General features: G+C 38.0%; 1 protein-coding gene across 2 annotated transcripts in view; it reads right to left on the bottom strand.

Annotated features, from left to right (window-relative positions):
* The window catches only part of LOC111155556 (nebulette), a 369684-nt gene that overhangs the window by 59692 nt on the left and 291841 nt on the right, over window positions 1-18151 (bottom strand). The window contains exons 8-11 of one of the 2 annotated variants that reach the window (XM_022515772.1): window positions 8907-9020; window positions 7176-7277; window positions 3306-3410; window positions 1285-1392 (exon numbers count right to left, since the gene is read on the bottom strand). The exons of the other annotated variant lie outside the window; for it this stretch is intronic. Coding sequence (XP_022371480.1) covers window positions 1285-1392; window positions 3306-3410; window positions 7176-7277; window positions 8907-9020 — 429 coding nt within the window. The remainder of the gene's footprint in view (window positions 1-1284; window positions 1393-3305; window positions 3411-7175; window positions 7278-8906; window positions 9021-18151) is intronic. 2 annotated transcript variants of the gene reach the window in all.

The raw sequence follows: 18151 nt of genomic DNA, 5'->3' as shown, positions 1-18151 counted from the left end.
TTCTCTTTTCTTGCCTGAAGACACAATTAAACAACTTGGACAATTCAACAAGCCCCCGTAATGTCTGACTGCCCTTTCCCTGGAAAGAGGAATTATAACACACAGCAGCATAAATAACAACAAATAGCACATATGTTGTTTTCAAAATTCCTATGAGAGTTTCATTGTCCGGAAGTTCTCATTTCTCCCTGTTTTGGTATTGTTATTGGAGAATAGACAAGATTGTGCCCACAGAGCACACCTGGCGTGGGGCCGTAATCGGCTGATCTGCTCTTCACTATTTCTATCTCTTTGAGGTAATAAGTTGGTGTACCCACAGAATCTGGATTTTGGCAGAGAAAACCTTCTCTGTCTGGTGTCTGGTCCCAAAAAATGTATGGAAGGAAAGAACAGAAGAAATCTCAGTAGGATGGAGCGAAACCATTTGGGCAATATCTGGATATGATTCAGCATCATTTTAAGTAGAATATGGAATACATATGTACAAAAAATTCTTAACTGCTCTCTTCTCTTGATATTTTAAAACTTCCATTGTCACTGTTTGGGGGATGGGAGGAATGTGAGGAGAATCAACCACGTAAGGGAACAGAAAAAAAGAGAATCACTCATGATTTGACCAGGTCCTAAATCATTGGCATTTACTGGATATGTGATTTCAGATAAGACAGTTAATTTCAGTGGATGATTATCAATTGAGAGATATGCCCACCTAGCATCACTACCCTGAGGGGATTAAATGAGACATGCATAAATCTTTTAGAAAACTGCTTAGCACAGAGTAAGCATTGAATACATGTTAGTTCTATTGTCACTGAAAAATAAAAGGTAAATAAAGCTTGGCTCTTCATTTTCTTTCTGCTCATCATAATTTTACATGGACACAACCTGAAAGTGCCAACTTTGTAATCATAGAATGTGAAAGGGCAGTTAAGAGCTCACCTGGCCTGATACTGTATTTGCCAAATGAGAAAAACTTAGGGTCACAGAATCTCAAAGACCCAGACAAGAAGCCAGATCTAGAACGGGGATTCCCTAGCCTTCCTGGGCAGTGTGCTTTCCTCTAGACCCATTCAGCATTCTGAATCACTTTGCTATTTCCTTTCAAATGCTAAAACACCAAATATGCATCAGATAGTTATAACAGGGGCAGCTGGCTGGCTCAGTTGGGAGAGCATGTGACTCTTGATCTCAAGGTCCTGAGTTTGAGCCCCATGTTGGACACAAAATTACTTAAAAATAAATAAACTTAAAAAAAAAAGTTCATAACAAATCAAAGGGACTCACCTCACTCCGCATCTTCTGAGCCTCCTTTGAAGCTTGATATGAGGGTGTCTCAACAAATTCAAGCATTGATTTCCCCTTATTTTTCTCATACTCTTCTTTGTATTTAACCTTCATTGAAAAAAGGTATAAAAAGCACATAAAGCTCACAAGCCCTTGTACCAATAGAGCAAAATAAAATAAATACATCCAAAATTAATCAACCTAGTTTCTAACATTGTATTATTCTGGCCATTGGGGTTGGTCCCTGGGTTCCCTGTGGTAAATGACATACAAAAGAAGCAAACATGTAATATACAGAAATATTTGTGGACTAAAAATAATTTAGAACTACTAAATGAAGTTCTAGGACTTGGATGAATTATTTAAATAGCTCAGATATATAGATATACTCATCTATATGGGGTTAATATGTATACACTAATGGTACACACATATATACATAGAGACAGATCCCTGTGATGGCTTCGAATATCTATCAGAAAATCATGAACAAGGAGGAAAACACAGGTGTGGTTCTCTTTCTTTCAAAGGGAAGACAGTGTTCTCTGGGACTGTTGACTTCTTCCACATACATTGAGTAACACCCACACAGAGAGATTTTGTGTAATTGCTTTCAGTTTTGCCCTGCATTATTTAATAATATCATATCATGAATTATTTATTTCAGTGACAACCAACCTCTTTCTTATTTTAGTTTATAAAAGGATCTATATTTTCTAATTCCTGATAACAGAAACTAGAATTATATGTAAGGTGTCAGAGTGATCAGCTTTTTCTTAGCAATACATACCTTTTAGAATTACATTCACAAAAAAGTTTTGATCATGATTCATTTCATTCAGAAATGCATCTTCATTACAATTCTTATTTGTGGGGCACCTGGGTGGCTCAGGCAGTTTAAATGGCTGCCTTCAACTCAGGTCATGATCCCAGGGTCCTGGGACCGAGCTCCCACATCAGGCTCCCTGCTCAGTGGAAAGCCTGCTTCCCCCTTCTCTCTGCCTGCTACTCTGCCTACTTGTGCTATCTCTCTGTCAAATAAATATAAATCTTTTTTTAAAAATAATAAAATAAAATTCTTATGTGTAAATAATTTTTTGAAATTGTTTAACTTATATAATAATAGCACTTTTAATGATGATTAAATCCAAAAGTAGTTGTTCAATACTTAGAACTTTGTGGTAGCAGAAAATGTAACAGGTTTTTAAATTCCTATTTGTAGGCCTATTTTAGTTTTAGAGAAGTATGATAGAGTGATCAATGAAAGTGTTTGAAGTGTAGTAACATAGTAGGATATGTAATAACATACGTGAGGATAAAACTTTGTGGGAAAAATTAAATAAAAGTAAGAATACAAAAAGAAAAGAAATGTAGGTTTCCAAACCTTAAAGGAGAGGCAATTGTTTATTTTGTAAATGAGGATGGGTATCAAATCATTAAGGAGTTTATGTTCCACAGGATACATTTAATGGAGTGATGTAAAATTATATTTTAGTAGATGCTGGAATGACATCTTTTGCAACTACTGAAACTCAAAATAAAAAAATGTATAGATAACACCCTTAAAAAGTTCACAGGGAAGGTTTTTTTTTTTTAATTTCTTTCAGGGAATACACAGAATTTTATACTTGAAAGAAACATTAATGTAAGATAATTTTTAATAACACTTCTAACTGATCTGAGAAATTCTAATAAACTTGGCACCTGGAAAATTAATTTTGAAGCTCACGATGACAAATTAGTACACTATGAAAACTGAAATTATCATGAGATTTGATCATGGTTTAATTAACTGATATACTGTAAGTTTAAAATTGTGTGAAGTAACTTATTTTATGAAATGCTTTTACACGGAAACATGGTTCCTGCTCTCCCACTCCAGCCACAGAAAGAGAGCAGCGTCTGAGATTTTCCGAAGCGATGCTCACTTCCTCAGGAGGTATGCTCTGCTCCCCCTTCTTGGGGGAGGTGAGTGGCAGTGAGTGGGTGAAGGGTCCAGACGGGGTGGGGGGGGCACACACCTGGCTCTGGAGCGTGGCATTGCCTTTATGGTGCAGGTGTTCAGCAGCATCTGCATCAAAATGATACATTCCTTTGTTTTCCTCAAAAAGCTTTCTATACTCGTGCTAAAATAGAGAACATGAACATAAATTCAAAATAAAAGAGACCCATTAGAACAGTCAATACTGAGGAGCGCAAACTGAAAAATACAAGCTGCAAAGCTAACAAGACGCATTGCTGACCTTGTATATTTCGGACACTGAGGGAAGCGGAAAGGGAAGCAAGGCACCATAGACCAGCAGCTTGAGGTGGTCCATGTGGGACACCCTAGAGAAGCAGGGCACGATTAGCTGTCAGCACAATGAAAAAGATGCTGGGGAGTGGCAACAGAAGAACCAGCAACGGGACTCATGTGACCAAGCGAGGTGGGCAAAGGCGATTTGTTCAGAGCTTATCCTAGAACAGAAATGTGTTTGATAGCATCTACAAGAAGTGAAGGGGAAAAAGAAGAAAGAACGGAGTAGAGGAAAGAAGTTGTGCACGAGGGCTCAGCCTTAAGGAAGACTGAGGGGTCATAAGGAAAATAAGGGAGTGAGAAATAATTCAACTAATTTTCCTAAAAAGAGAGGGTAGGAGATACCTGGAAGAGAAACAGAGGGGTCTGGGTATAGTCCATTGAATTTTTAAGGTGAAGAAATTGGATTAAGACTACGATTTAGAGACACAGACAAAGTGGTGAATTTGGAAGAGATGCTAAAACTGGCAACCAAGGACACCAAATACAACAGGCCATGATGAAACAAAAATTGCTTTGTAATTTCTCTCTCTGAGACTGGACACTGCGTTTTCACTTCTAGAGGTAAATAGTAACTCTCAAAGACTCAAGACTTTAGCCAAAGCTGGTTGCTCATTCAGCAGTGAGGATTTCAGGGAAAATGGCAATGTTGTAGGATGTAGGGAGAGGTATGCTGCATTTGAAAGGGAGCAGGAAAGAGATGGCCGGAACAGAGCTGACCTTTGCGTCTTAGCAGATGCTCCAGGGATCTGAGAGTGCACCAGGAAGAGGCCCAGAGCCAGGGATGGGGAGGCTGGAAGGATGCATATGAGAACCACCGTTCCATGGGGACACAGAGACAGTCCCCAGAGGCACTTCTGGGATATTAGAGTACTAAGATGTGTGTCTCCCAAAACTCTAACCAGAATAAAGTGAGGGAGTAAAACACCCCAGGAAGCTCATGAAAATGTTCCCATAGTACATCTGTCAAGAAGAGAACAGATTCTAAATTTCGGCTCCTCTGCTAATTAAATAACCTCAAAGAATAACAGTATACTTAGGGACTTTATAATTTACTTAAAAATTAGTTTATAATATGTAAATAAAATAATTATGAATCAAACATAACACTCTAGAATATACTCACAACAAGTTAAAATCAGAACCAGTAAAGCCCAGGATATTATGCCTGCAATAATGGAATAGACTAAGGAAAGTTCAATAAATACTGTCCCCAGTGATCTATTTTAGTGGCAGAGAATTTCAGAAACTGCTCTTTAAAAAACAAAAAAACAGAACCTGTTTGAAGGAAGATCTGCAAAAGAATTTTCAAGACTTGCGTTTCCTTATGTAATAGTCTCTGTTGCCTCCTAGTGGGGATGACACAGAGTAACATGCAATACATATTTCACGTTAATGCAAAGTTATGAAAGAAATCGAAAGCTCTATTTTCCAGGGCAAAATGGTCCTTCAAAACTTTAATTAGTACAGCTGTTCAAACTCATAAGGATGAATTTTACTCTTATACTATGTGTTTAAAAAAATGGTGATTTATACCAAAGACATCTAGAGGTCTTTAAAAAACAGTCATTTATAACCAACTGACAACTAATTTTGGCAGAATGTCTGTTTATTAAGCACTTTCTTATTCAATCTTTGGCTAAAATTAAGTTGCCTTTATAAATCAGCAAAATTCCAATTCTCTCTACATTAAAATTTAAAAGAGGGCAATTCTAATGTACAATAAATTTCAGCCAATGTATTATCATACAACTTTAATAAATAGATACCTCAGGGTAACATATTTGAGTCTTAAACTTTCTCTTCCGTGAAGTAATTATTCAGTCACAATTTTTCTGTGAAGGAAAAATATCTATAACCAAGACAAAAGCACCATCTGAACCAAGACTTAAACTTTTAAAATGGTATATACAATAAATGTAATATATGTCTTTGCTGAGTTTCTCTGCTATCTGTGATAGAAACAATTTGTATTAAGTCATGATTTTTCACCATTATTATAAAAGAAAGGTCAGTATTCTTGAAGAAAATATTGCCTAGGAGTGCATGTATTCTTCCAACTACCAAATTTTTAAGTGACCACCACGATATTTTTCTTGTCTTATTTGTGCACAAATCCTCATGTCCTCAGGAAATTTAACTCAAGCACGGATGGAGAAGAGTCAAGGGCAGATGCCACTCAATGATCAAAATGGGATGGCAGAGACTAAACATGAAGAAAACAGGCTCTGAGAATAGAAATGTACCAACTTTTAGAAACATCCCTATGGGTCCTAGAGGAAAACGTGAATCTGAAAGGACCACTTGAGGAGTGGAGGAATGTGTGCAGAGGTGGGGAGAGGAGGCTTGCAATGGCAAGAAGTACGAACAAAGTGTGCTGGACCAGAGTCTAATTCTGTGCCTGATAATCCTCTATGTCTCCTAGCCCACCCAACAGACAGGGAGAATGACAGAATGCTTTTCCTCCCAAGACCAATGATAAAAGTCAGTTAATTAATTTTAAAATCTCTGCGAATATGAATTATTTACACACGTAATCCACTTCAAGAAGGATGACATCAGTTGAGAAAGGAAGATTATCAAATAATGAACAGAAGTTTCAACACATCAAAGCCAAAGGCAGACATTTTTAAACCTGAATTGAAGCTGTATCTCATTATTCAACAGTTCAGGAACCAGGTCTGGACTACAGATTTTTTTTTTTTTAATCCAGGACTGTGAGCATATCTCCTGAAGATAATTATTTTCACATTCCTTGCCCAACAGAATTTTCCATCTGATCGTACCTGGCCCAAAGCAGATATTCAACACATCTGGATAATTCTGAGCAAGTGGGTGAGCATGTGAGTGAGTCATTATGAAAACAGATGCAGAAAAAACGTGAGGTCAAATTATAGTTCATCGTCACCATGAGCCATTCTGAGATGTCAGCAGTGGGGCACAGGTGAGCCGGGGTCATCACTTTTGAGAACCCATGAAGTCAGGATCCACACACATTGAATGTTTGAAACAGCATCCTGGAGGTGAGTTCTGATGGAATGATCACTTGGCAGCGTACACAAACATTTTCTTTAGGACATGAAAAAACCACTCGCTCCCCCTAATCGCTCTGAAGAAACTGTGGAAACCCTCACAAGACTCAAAGTAGAGTGTCATGTGATGTAGGATTTATTTTCAGGGAAAATACAAATTAGACAATTTTGTGTGTTACTGGGACCTAATCCCAGACACTCTGCTCCAGAAAAGAGCAGAGTGCATAAAAGAAGAGATCCTTGATTTAAGCCTGACTGCCAAGTGGCTTCCATCTAACTGGGAAGAAGAAAGACAGAAAGAACACTTGTCCATGGGCTTTGAAGCATAGTTGTTTCAACGAGAGAGTTTGCATTGAAGAGATATTAAAGAGCCAGCAAGAAACCCCTTCATAGAGCGCAGCTTTGGTGGGGTTTAAGAAAGCAAGCCACTACTTTCCCAATAAGTTAGTTATTCAGGGAGGCATGGAGCTCTGGGAGGAAGCAGGTGTGCTCATGAGGCATCTGCAGGCAGCCTGGCTCTGTGGAGACACAGGGCACTTTGAGTTGCCATCAAACAGACTTACTCCGCTGAGCATTTTGCTGGTTTTCAAAGCATGCTCTAGAAACAGGTTTGGGAGATCTGAGACTGGCTCGTGCATACTTTGAATGTCTTTCTTGTACTTCACCTATGAAAATAACATGGAACAAAATACCATCTAAGAGAAGAAAAATGTGCTTTTGCCTTATGGCCATCATTAATTTTTAATACATTATGAAGTACCAGGCAGTGGGAAATTAACAGGCAAATATACACGTGGCCACTAGGTGGTGCTCGTTTACTACTGAATGAGTAAAAAAGTTAACTTCCGGGGACTTGCACATATTTTGATAATTGCTTTCATTGTTTACATATTTTAAAAGAGTGATGTTCACAGAATCAAGTAATTTTAATAGGCACTCTGTCTTCGAAACAAAAATACCAGCTACTATTCTTTAGAAATTACTACCGTATTTTAATTACATTTTGGAGCAATTTCAGAGCTTTCAGTGTTTTTCATCCTATTGCCAACTTTTTTTTTTTTTTTAACCAGCTGTTTTGAAAATATAATAATATTAGTACTCATAATATTAAAATATTAATACAAAATATTTGACCACTTATTGTGTGCCAACACTTTTCTAACCACTTTACATGTAGTACGTATTTAACCTCCACAGCAACCCTAGTGGAGAGGTATTTTAAGCATCTCCATTTTACAGAAAAGTAAACTGAGGCACAGAAAGATGAAGGGATAGTATTAGAGGAGGTAGAACAGGATTCAAATCCTAGCTGTCTGATTCTAAACCTCCTGCTTCCAGGCTCCATGCTCTGGGTTCCTTTAAGTGTATTCCAACTCTATTTGCTTTACACTTTTACACACACACAGGATAAAAACAAAAGAAAAGGAAGCGTTCTGATATTCCCAGTGATCCCAAAAGACCCATTTTAATTGCTGGTAACAAACACAAGTGAGTTAAGGCACACAAATAACACATACTAAACATTAGTGAAAGTAAGAGATGCTGAGTCCCAACGACCTGGCAGGAGTTTGAAAGGTTTAGTGATCTAACAAAGCAACAGTTCAACAATTCTTCATCTTAATATGTGTAAAGGGACTCCATATGTCCTTCAACTATAGCAAAAGGGTCTATTGTCCCCGTTTCCATTTTCACACTCTGCCTAATTCTAATAAAAAATTTAAGGCATCTTTTCTTGTAAACTGAAACTTAATTATTTTTAAAAAAACAGAATGAAATCAAATCTGTGAAGAAGTATTTCCGAGCATTTACATAAGGGATGGGAAAGAACCCATAAGCCCTTACAAAGGGCAATTTCTAAATATCTCTTTATTATAAACTACCGTACACTAGGTTGTACTTTACAGAAGCCCAATTTCCTGGGCATAATTACATGAGTTAACTATTTTCACAACCACTAATTTAAGATACTACACACTACTTTTTTTTTTTTTTTGCCAAACTCTGTAATCTATTTCTACGCTTGATCCCATATAATAGTTTTTATTAGCAATACTATTCCTACTTATTAACTAAATAGCAATCAGTAACCATTAATAGTAACTTACAATAATACATTTTTCTCAAAAAAGCTTCAGGAAAATATGCTTCAGTGTTTTCAACTAAAATTACTTGGAAACTACATGATCTTAAGTATAAGTAACTCCAATACACTTGGGTTCTGAAAATGCAAGAGTCAAAAGATATTGAAAATAATTTTCTATGAATCATAATTTCCAAATCACAAAGTAACTTACATCGCTCACCAGTGTGGTGGCAAGTTGACTTTGCCTAAAAGAAGCATTTTCCAGAGGATTGTAATGATGTTTCTTATCCTTCATTTCATTATCAAATTTTTCTTTGTATTTAATCTGCCATAAAAGGAGAAAAAAAAAAACAGGATAAATTAAATAGCACATTTATCTTTAAGGTTTCAGAATGACAGAGTTGACTTTTAATTAGATCAGATAAAAGCTACCTTAAAAACAAATGGTAGCAAAGTTTAAATTCCTGGTATGTTCTTCCCCTGGTAAAGCTTAATTAGGCATAAAAAATTTTTTTATGCAAAAACAACCTCTACTTGAACATTGATCATAAATGCAATTAGGCATGAACTCAAATCCTATTAACAAGAATTATACACTAAAATCTCAGGATTTTTAAATGTCAGTTTCCATTTCTGCACTCTTGTAATCTATGATCAATTAGAAATTGAGACCAAATGAATGAATGAAAGTCTATCACATTTAGAAAATGGAATCTGAGTCCCAGAATTTGAATATGAATTTTCCTGAGGGAATTATTCCAAATACAGGACATGGTTTGGACTACATTTTTTTTTTCTCATCATTTCCCATTTGTTCAAAAATTCATTTTTAGGGATTACATTTTCTGAAATGTCCTGGGTCTATTTAATGTGAATTTTTATTCCTCTGCTTCAGCTCTCCACAGTTGCATTCAGCAGCAAACTATCTGTAATATGCACCCTGAATTATTTTTTCTCCTTTTTAAAGTAATTTTAGGGCAATCCAAGAAAGGATTATCTACTTATCCTATAGGACGATATAATTTTCTAAGGATAGAGAAATATGTGAATGTAGGCTGTGATAACTATCTGAAATGTAGATATAAATTCTTTATCAAAAACAAAAACCAAAAAACTAGTTACTCGAATCTCACAACCCCTTGGATGCCTGTCTCCAGGAAGAAATGCACAGACCACAACAGCAGAAATGTTTTATTCTCTTGTAATATTTTTACAATATTACAATTCTCATCATATTTTGTGTTCTTACAGCATTCTCACACAATGCACCTTTATTCATAAGTCTTACACCCAGGCCTGGAAGTAATTTTTATGAAGAAGCAATTTGGGAACACTTCACATTATCTATTTTAATCGAATGTATATTGGGTGATATCTTCCTCAAGGATACGCGTGTGATACCTGTGGGAGGGAGGCAGCTAGCGAAAATCTTGGGGGGAATACCTTTGGAAAAGATTCCAACATGGCTTACAGGAAATATTTTCTGTTGCAGTTCGAATTGCTAATAATAGCTTTCTGATCTTCACATTGCCTACAAACCCAAGCAAAGCCTCCTTTATTCTAATTAGTTTGGGAAGGACTCTATAAAACAAGAAAAAAAATTCTGATTTTTATAAAAAATACAATATTTTATGTCTTGGAATCAGGAACAGGATCACCAAAGAAACAAACTGAGGTCTCATTCACGAATTTCCACAGTAGCTGGCACCAAAACCAAGGTTTTCCGGACCTGGTCCTCCCCTAAATACACAATTCCACTCCCTTTGCACTCTCCACATCCCTCTGCCAGCACACTCTATACCCTATTTTAATCTGTGCTTCATCTCTCTAGGTTTTTAGTGCCTAAGGAATATTTACGTGACAATGAGAGAAGGCTCCTTAACTGACTTCTACTTGAATGGCACTCCTGACTCAACCAGATTTGCTAACACTCTCCATTTACTGAGCAAAACATTCTAACTGATGGCCCGGGTGCCCCGAACAAGCTCGGCAGCTGGGAGCTATTTAACCCACTAACCGATCCAGCTAAGCAATCCTGGCTGGCATCACGTTTTCCTTCAGTTATCAAATTCTCCAACCTCGGCCACCATAAGCTTCTTAGCTAGGTCTTAGCTAAGTGGCAAAAAAAATAGGTTGTATCAGCCTTTCCTACTGTCTTCACACAACACGGACGGGGTGGAACTTGGAAATTAACCCGATACATTCTTACCTGCCCTGAAACCCCGCATTTGTTCCTCCCAAGTGAAGGTACGTTTCCGAAGAGCAATCATTAATCCACAATGCAATGAGTCATCCCACCTCAGGGTAGGAGCTCAGCACAGGCTTGGTGTAATGAGTAAACAAGAAAAGGAGTCATCAGTATGGACTGACGATTGCTTTCCAGAAGTCTATGATGTAGGATGAATTCCTTCCTGAGGTTGGGAGTGTGACCAAGATAGACTCTCTCAAGACTGGAGTCATTATCTTTCCAACAGCAAGTCTGACTCGATCACACTCGCTTAAAGTGGTTTAAAGATACTCCCAGCACTTCTGCTCCCGTTAGCTAGGAATATAAATTTGCCAAAAGTCAACTGAGTTTGTCCCTAACCCCGTTTATGCTAGCTATATTTATCATAATCACATCACTTAATTAATACTGCAAACACTGACAAATATACTGTAAAAAGAAAGTTACCCTATGAAAACTATGTTATTTTCATGAAAGACTTAATGAGAGCAATTCCCTAAAAATAAATTGCTATCAAATTAAGGGTAATCAAGACAACCAGAAAAGTCAGGAGTGGGGTGTAAATAATGTAAAAGTTTCTGCAACTCAGGTAGATTGGCAGTGTGTCTTTGAGCGAAGTGTCTTTCAAAATGCAAATCATAGTCCAATGCATTGTGATTACAGTTTGCGAGAAAAACAACACAAAACTCCAAACCAGAGCCTCATTTACAAAGAAAAAGACTTTTCACTATATCAAAAGATTGGTGAATAAATGTACACCTATGTGTGTTGTATTAAACTGAAATATTAAGGTACGTGCCCGGTCTTTATAATTCCTCCTATAACTAACTTCTTCATTTATCTGACTACAGCTCTGAATAAGATAAAAGGTTTCTACTAGATAGATAGATAGATATAGATGTAGAGATATAGACATTCCACTAGACACACACATATATATAAATATGCATGTATGTATGCATATGTGTGTTTACACACGTGTGCCCACTAAGTCCCCATCTGTGAGCGAGGCCCTGGGGACATGCAATAAGAAATGAACTTGGGGGCGCCTGGGTGGCTCAGTGGGTTAAAGCCTCTGCTTTCGGCTCAGGTCATGGTCTCAGGGTCCTGGGATGGAGCCCCGCATCGGGCTCTCTGCTCAGCAGGGAGCCTGCTTCCTCCTCTCTCTCTTTGCCTGCCTCTCTGCCTACTTGTGATCTTTGTCTGTCAAATAAATAAATAAAATCTTAAAAAAAAAAAGAAAGAAAGAAAGAAATGAACTTGATCACGTCCAGGCATGCCTGACGCTGGTTAAGCAGACACTGGAGGGTGAGCTGGCTGCAGCCACAGAGGGCAACAAGACCATGGACCGTGTTGTTGCAGATGCTCTTCAAGTCAGGGGAAATGAGGTATTTACGTTACAGCTTGAAGAGTGTGTGCTTAGTGAGCGGAAGGGAGGAAAGGGCTGAGTAGGAGGCGTCCTGATGGCGTGTGCCCGAGGGAACAGCATGTGGAAGGCCAGAGAGAGGCACAGCATGGTCAAGGAATTTCAGAACACAAGGGTGGCAGAGGTTGGGAGATTACAGGAGAGACTGGAGAGCTGGAATGATCAGGTCCTACAGAGCCTTTCAGCTGTCGTGGACCTTGGTCTTCATCCAAAGGCCAGTATGAAGTCCTTTTATGCATGTCTGTGACTTGAGCAGATTTGCTATTGGAAGGATTTCTGACTCCAGTCTTGACAGAGGGTATCTTGCTCACACTCCCAACCTCAGGAAGGAACTCCTCCTACCTCATGGTAGGACCTCAACACACACTCAACGTAATGAGTAGAGGAAAAAGGAGTCATCGCATTATGGACTGATGATTGCTTTTCAGAAACGTACTTTCTCTTGGGAAGAACACTGGCCAGGTTTCCCAGCAGGTGAGAACGTGTCAGATTAATTTCCAAGCTTTACCCCTCTGTGTGCCCTCTGCCCCTCATGTAACTGTGCTGGCATGCATAGAGTAGGAGTGGTTCCCTGTGCGACAGATGATATAACCTGTTTCTGCCACTTAGCTAATAGATACTTATATGCTCGTAGTGCCTGAGCTCAGAGAACATGAATAACTGAAGGAAAACTTGATGCAAGCCAGCATAGGATTGTTGGATTTTGATTAGATTTAAATAGTTCAATATAAACAGAAGCCTGCGCTTTTTTCACCTGATGTTTTAAAAGATAAATGTGTAGTAATACTACCCTGTTATTATAGATGAGTTTTCCCTGGAAAGACTAGATTGGGCTATTTTCTAATTTTGGACATTTTTAGTTATCTGTGTATGTCTGCTCTCCCATTTGACAGCAAGGAATAGATCTTTATTCCTTTCTTCATTCCTAGTGCCTGGCATAATGCTTTGAATAGATTTGGCACGTACTATACGTTTATTAAAGAAATATAAATTAATGATGAAAGTGATAGGCAAAGACTCTTATGGCTCATGGAATGAGTCACACTCTGAGACAGGTGTTGGAACTCTAATACTCCTCTAATTCTCCAAGTACACACACACACACACACACACACACACACACACACACACAGGCACTGTTAAATTGATTGGAACTATATCCCATTAGGAAGAAAAAGAATGTAAAAAGAAATGAAAAACAATAGATTTTAAAATGTTCTATTGGGGGCACCTGGGTGGCTCAGTGGGTTAAGCCTCTGCCTTGGGCTCAGGTCATGGTCTCAGGGTCCTGGGATCGAGCTGGCATTGGGCTCTCTGCTCAGCAGGGAGCCTGCTTCCCCCTCTCTCTCTGCCTGCCTCTCTGCCTACTTGTGATCTGTCAGATAAATAAATATTTTTTAAAAAATTACAAAATAAAATATTCTATTGAATCTACATTGCACTTTATAGTTCCAACTAAACTTTTCTCCATTCGTTCATTCATTCATTCATGCATTCATTCATTCAAGAAATATTTATGTAATGCATACTCTATGTCAGTTACTGGGCTCTATTGAAGAGACTGAGAATCAGCTGATAACTGTGTTCAAATACTTGAATTTAAAAACGGCATTTGTTCTACTGCAGAAGGTAAAGTTAGTATTGTTAGGCAGAAGTAGCCAACATTTCTGCTGATTATAATGTAAAGAAGTTACATTTCAGCTACCACCTGTAGGATGTGCAGAAATTATTCCGATGAACATGAGAAATGTTTTCCTGAAAGCCTTCTCTGACCTCCCAAAGTAGAATATGTACCATTAACAGATCTTTGAAACATCCCACGCTTGCCCCAGTCACGCATTGCTACTGCTATCTGCTGCAAAGCTCTCTGAGCCGTGGGTCTTCCCCGTTGGGCTGTAAGCTCAGTGAGGGCAGGAGCTGCATCTGTCCCGGGAGTTCACCCTTGAAAACCCAGCCCCAAGCACAGTGTCTAGTGTGTAACACCTGCTTCAGTAATGGTTTCATCTGAACAAACACATGGAGGGTAATATTGAGAGGCAATTCTTTCACTGAAAAGTAGGGTCAGGTGGGGCACCTGGGTGGCTCAAGGGGTTGAGGCCTCTGCCTTCAGCTTGGGTCATGATCTCGGGGTTCTGGGATCGAGCCCCACATGGGGCTCTCTGCTCAGCGGGGAGCCTGCTTCCCTTCCTCTCTCTCTGCCTGCCTCTCTGCCTACTTGTGATCTCTGTCAAATAAATAAATAAAATCTTAAAAAAAAAAAAAAGTAGGGTCAGGTAACTCTATGATGTCTTCAAATTTTGATATAGCCTTATGATAGATTTTGATGAGAACTTTAGTTTTTTTCATTCCTTCCCCATATTTTTATCTATAATAATCATTCTTAAGTTTTAATTTGCACTTCAATACCTCAATATCATTCTTTCTAAAATGGGGAAATACCCGTTTTGAAGGATCATCTAAATATATGATTCTACTTTCAAAAACTATTAGCATTCTATCTGTTCAGTTGGTGTTTCCTGAGGCAGTGTCTGTATTAACCTCTATAGTGGGCACTGGTTTTATTGTTCCTGAGGATAACAAACTCACATTTAGGTGATATAATCAGAAATGATCAAGAAGGCATTATTGAATACTAGAGATCACAGAATTGATGCTTTGGAGAAGAATAATAAAAATCCCAAATTCACATTCTTCCAAAATATGCATGGGAATTTGGTATGCCTCACATGTAGCAAGCATTGGTCAGCTTAGGTCCTAATGAGGGTGGACTGGGGGCATAAATTACACTTCTTAGGAATAATTGGGTACATAAAATAAGCTATTCAGAACTCAATGCCATTCCAACCCAATATTCTCCTGAAAGTATTTAATAGAAGTCTGATATTTTTAAATTATAACAAATTATAAAAAAGTACAGAGTAATGCAAATGATCCCAAAATTTGTGATTATATTTCATGCAAAATCATGGTTATGTCTGCCCGGAGGTTTGAAATCCATTCACACCCTTTTTTCTCATTCACACCCTTAATTCATGACTCAAATATAGAAATGGATTATAAACTGTCTCAATACCAAATTGTCTCCCTCAGACTTACTGGTTTAAACAGCACATGACTCCTTTCTGGGGAACTTTATTTTTGAAGATTTCTACCACTATTATGCATTGAGCTCAATACCCTAAAACTCGAATTTTAAAATTCTGTCTTTCCAGGTTATTTCTATAATATTGTATTAGTTATTTAAAATATATCTGCCACTTCTATCCTTGTAACAAACGTAGTAAGAAGCAACGTGCTGTGAAATTTCTCTCTCTCTACGCTTGAGTACTCTGTGTGATCTAATTAGAAGATGCCTAAGAAACAAAAATGCAAGTGTTTCCCATTAATTAACCACAGAGTAAAATAACTGCATTACATAAAAAACACACTTGGCAGACTCTGACCCAACTGTTTCTTACCTCTTGCTGTAAGGTTTGCGTATTAAATGAGGTGAGAGAAGAACCAAATGGTTTCAACAGGTCCCTTGCTCACCTCTGACTGGTTCATTCACTCACTATACATACAGACCCAACATCCTATTTTCAACCCACACTTCACACATCTGAGTATCTATCTCTTTACCCACGCTCACATCTCCAGAAGCAATGCTTTCCCTTGACCAACTGGTTTCTCAAGACCATTTGAGAAAGGGAGAAATAGGTGTTGGGTTGGGTGATTTTGCCATGGTTTTAAGATAAATGTTACCCCTTATGCTTAAGTCGATCGCTTTGGAAATAAGTTTACTTACACTCGTGATTGATTTCATTTACATTATAAATATCATCAAATCTAATGATCTTGATGTTTACCAACTTTTTTTTTTTAAGATTTTATTGATTTATTCAACAGAGAGAGAGAGAGAGAGAGAGATCACAAGTAGGCAGAGAAGCAGGCAGAGAGAGAGGGGGAAGCAGGCTTCCCGCCGTGCAGAGAGCCTGATGTGGGGCTTGATCCCAGGACCCTGAGATCATGACCTGAGCCGAAGGTAGAGGCTTAACCCACTGAGCCACCCAGGCGCCCCCCAACTTTTTTTTTTAATTATAAGAAAGGTAGGGGCACCTGGGTGGCTCAGTCGTTAAGCGAATACCTTCAGCTCAGGTCATGATCCCAGGGCCCTGGGATTGAGCCCCGCATCAGGCTCCCTGCTCTGCGGAAAGCCTGCTTCTCCCTCTCCCACTCCCCCTGCTTGTGTTCCCTCTCTGGCTATGTCTTTCTCTGTCAAATAAATAAATACAATCTGCAAAAAAAAAAAAAAAAAATTATAAGGAAGGTATAGAGGATCCTAATCCTAAAAGTTTTTAAGGAATTTTAACAGATTTAGCAAGGCTTTCAGAAGCCCACATTTGGAGAAAACAATGGGAGAGTTAAACTACAATAATATCACTTAAATTCATTCCTCTTAACTGTTTCTGGACAACGCAGTGTTCCAATAATCCGAAGCCTGACTTCTAAACCCTGTAGTTCAAAGCTTCGCCACAAGGGGTACTGGGCTTTGCAGCACCACCTATGAATCAGATTCAGAGTCAGAAAAAGGCAGAAAAAAGCAGACCCCAAAGGACATCTTTTCTTCACAGCCAGAGAAAACAACTGTTAGGAAGAAAATGGAAACTTTGATAATATACCTTAATTATCGGCAAAAATGAAAAATAAACAAATAACAGGTTTTTAACAAATAACAAATATAACAACTAGATTTTTATGTAGAAGTTGCCATAAAATTAATAGTATTTCCAAGTCTGAATTTTACACAAAATCGTATCATTGTCCTTATTTCCACAACAAAATAACACCTTACTGATTTTGCACCGTGAATGAGCTAGAGAAATGTGTTTAATTAATTGGTCTATGTATATTTACAGAGGTCCAGTCTGTGCCATTCTATAATGATGAATTAAACACATGTCAGCCGTGTCCCCAGGAAGCCTGCTGTGTGGTAATAAAGGAGATATTTAAAACATACACATATAGGGTCACCTGGGTGGCTCAGTCGGTTAAGTGTCTGCCTTTGGGGTCATGATCCTGGGGTCCTGGGATCAAGGCCCACATCAGGCTCCCATCCGCTTCTCCCTCTTGCACTGCCCCTCTCCACATTCGTGCTCTCTCTCCCTCAAATGGATAAATAAAATCTTTTAAAAAAAAATAAACACATATATAAATATGACTAATATAAATTGTATTAAGAATAATAAAGAAAAAGAACTGAGAATAAAGGAGAGAGAGAAATACAATTTCAATTGGCAACTCAAGTACACGACCTTGAAGCCAATACTTGGGTGTAAAGAGGTTGGTTGGGAGAGTGCTTGCCAGGAAGGGAAATGGGAGATTCTCCAAACCAATTAACATTCCCATTCAATTTGAGTACAATATTTATAATTAAATTTTAATGGCAATCTACAATGTACTTTTTATGTTTCAAATCCATTCTTATCAATACATCACATGCAATTTTAGAACAAACACTAGTTATTATAAATACAAAAGTTTCCTTGATGTTATAAAACTAAAAGAATTCCATTCAGCACATAGATAAATTTCCAGTAATAAATTAAGACGATATATGAATATATTAAAAAATTAACAGCTCTTGGAAGAATTAAGAAGATGGCTTCAACAGTTACTCCACTAACATTTAAGATACTTGTAAATACACCAATCTCATTATCTTGGAAGATGAGATTTCACTTTAATTTTTTTACTGATTTTTCTCTTAATTACTTGACCATAATGTTATGTGCCTTCTAAGTTTAAACAAGGAAACTAGAGG

The sequence above is a fragment of the Enhydra lutris genome, unplaced genomic scaffold, assembly GCF_002288905.1.
Source record: "Enhydra lutris kenyoni isolate GAN:26980312 unplaced genomic scaffold, ASM228890v2 scaffoldscaffold42, whole genome shotgun sequence".
NCBI lineage: Eukaryota > Metazoa > Chordata > Mammalia > Carnivora > Mustelidae > Enhydra > Enhydra lutris.
Note: the sequence above shows the minus strand (reverse complement) of the source record. Positions and strands in the feature narration are given on the sequence as shown.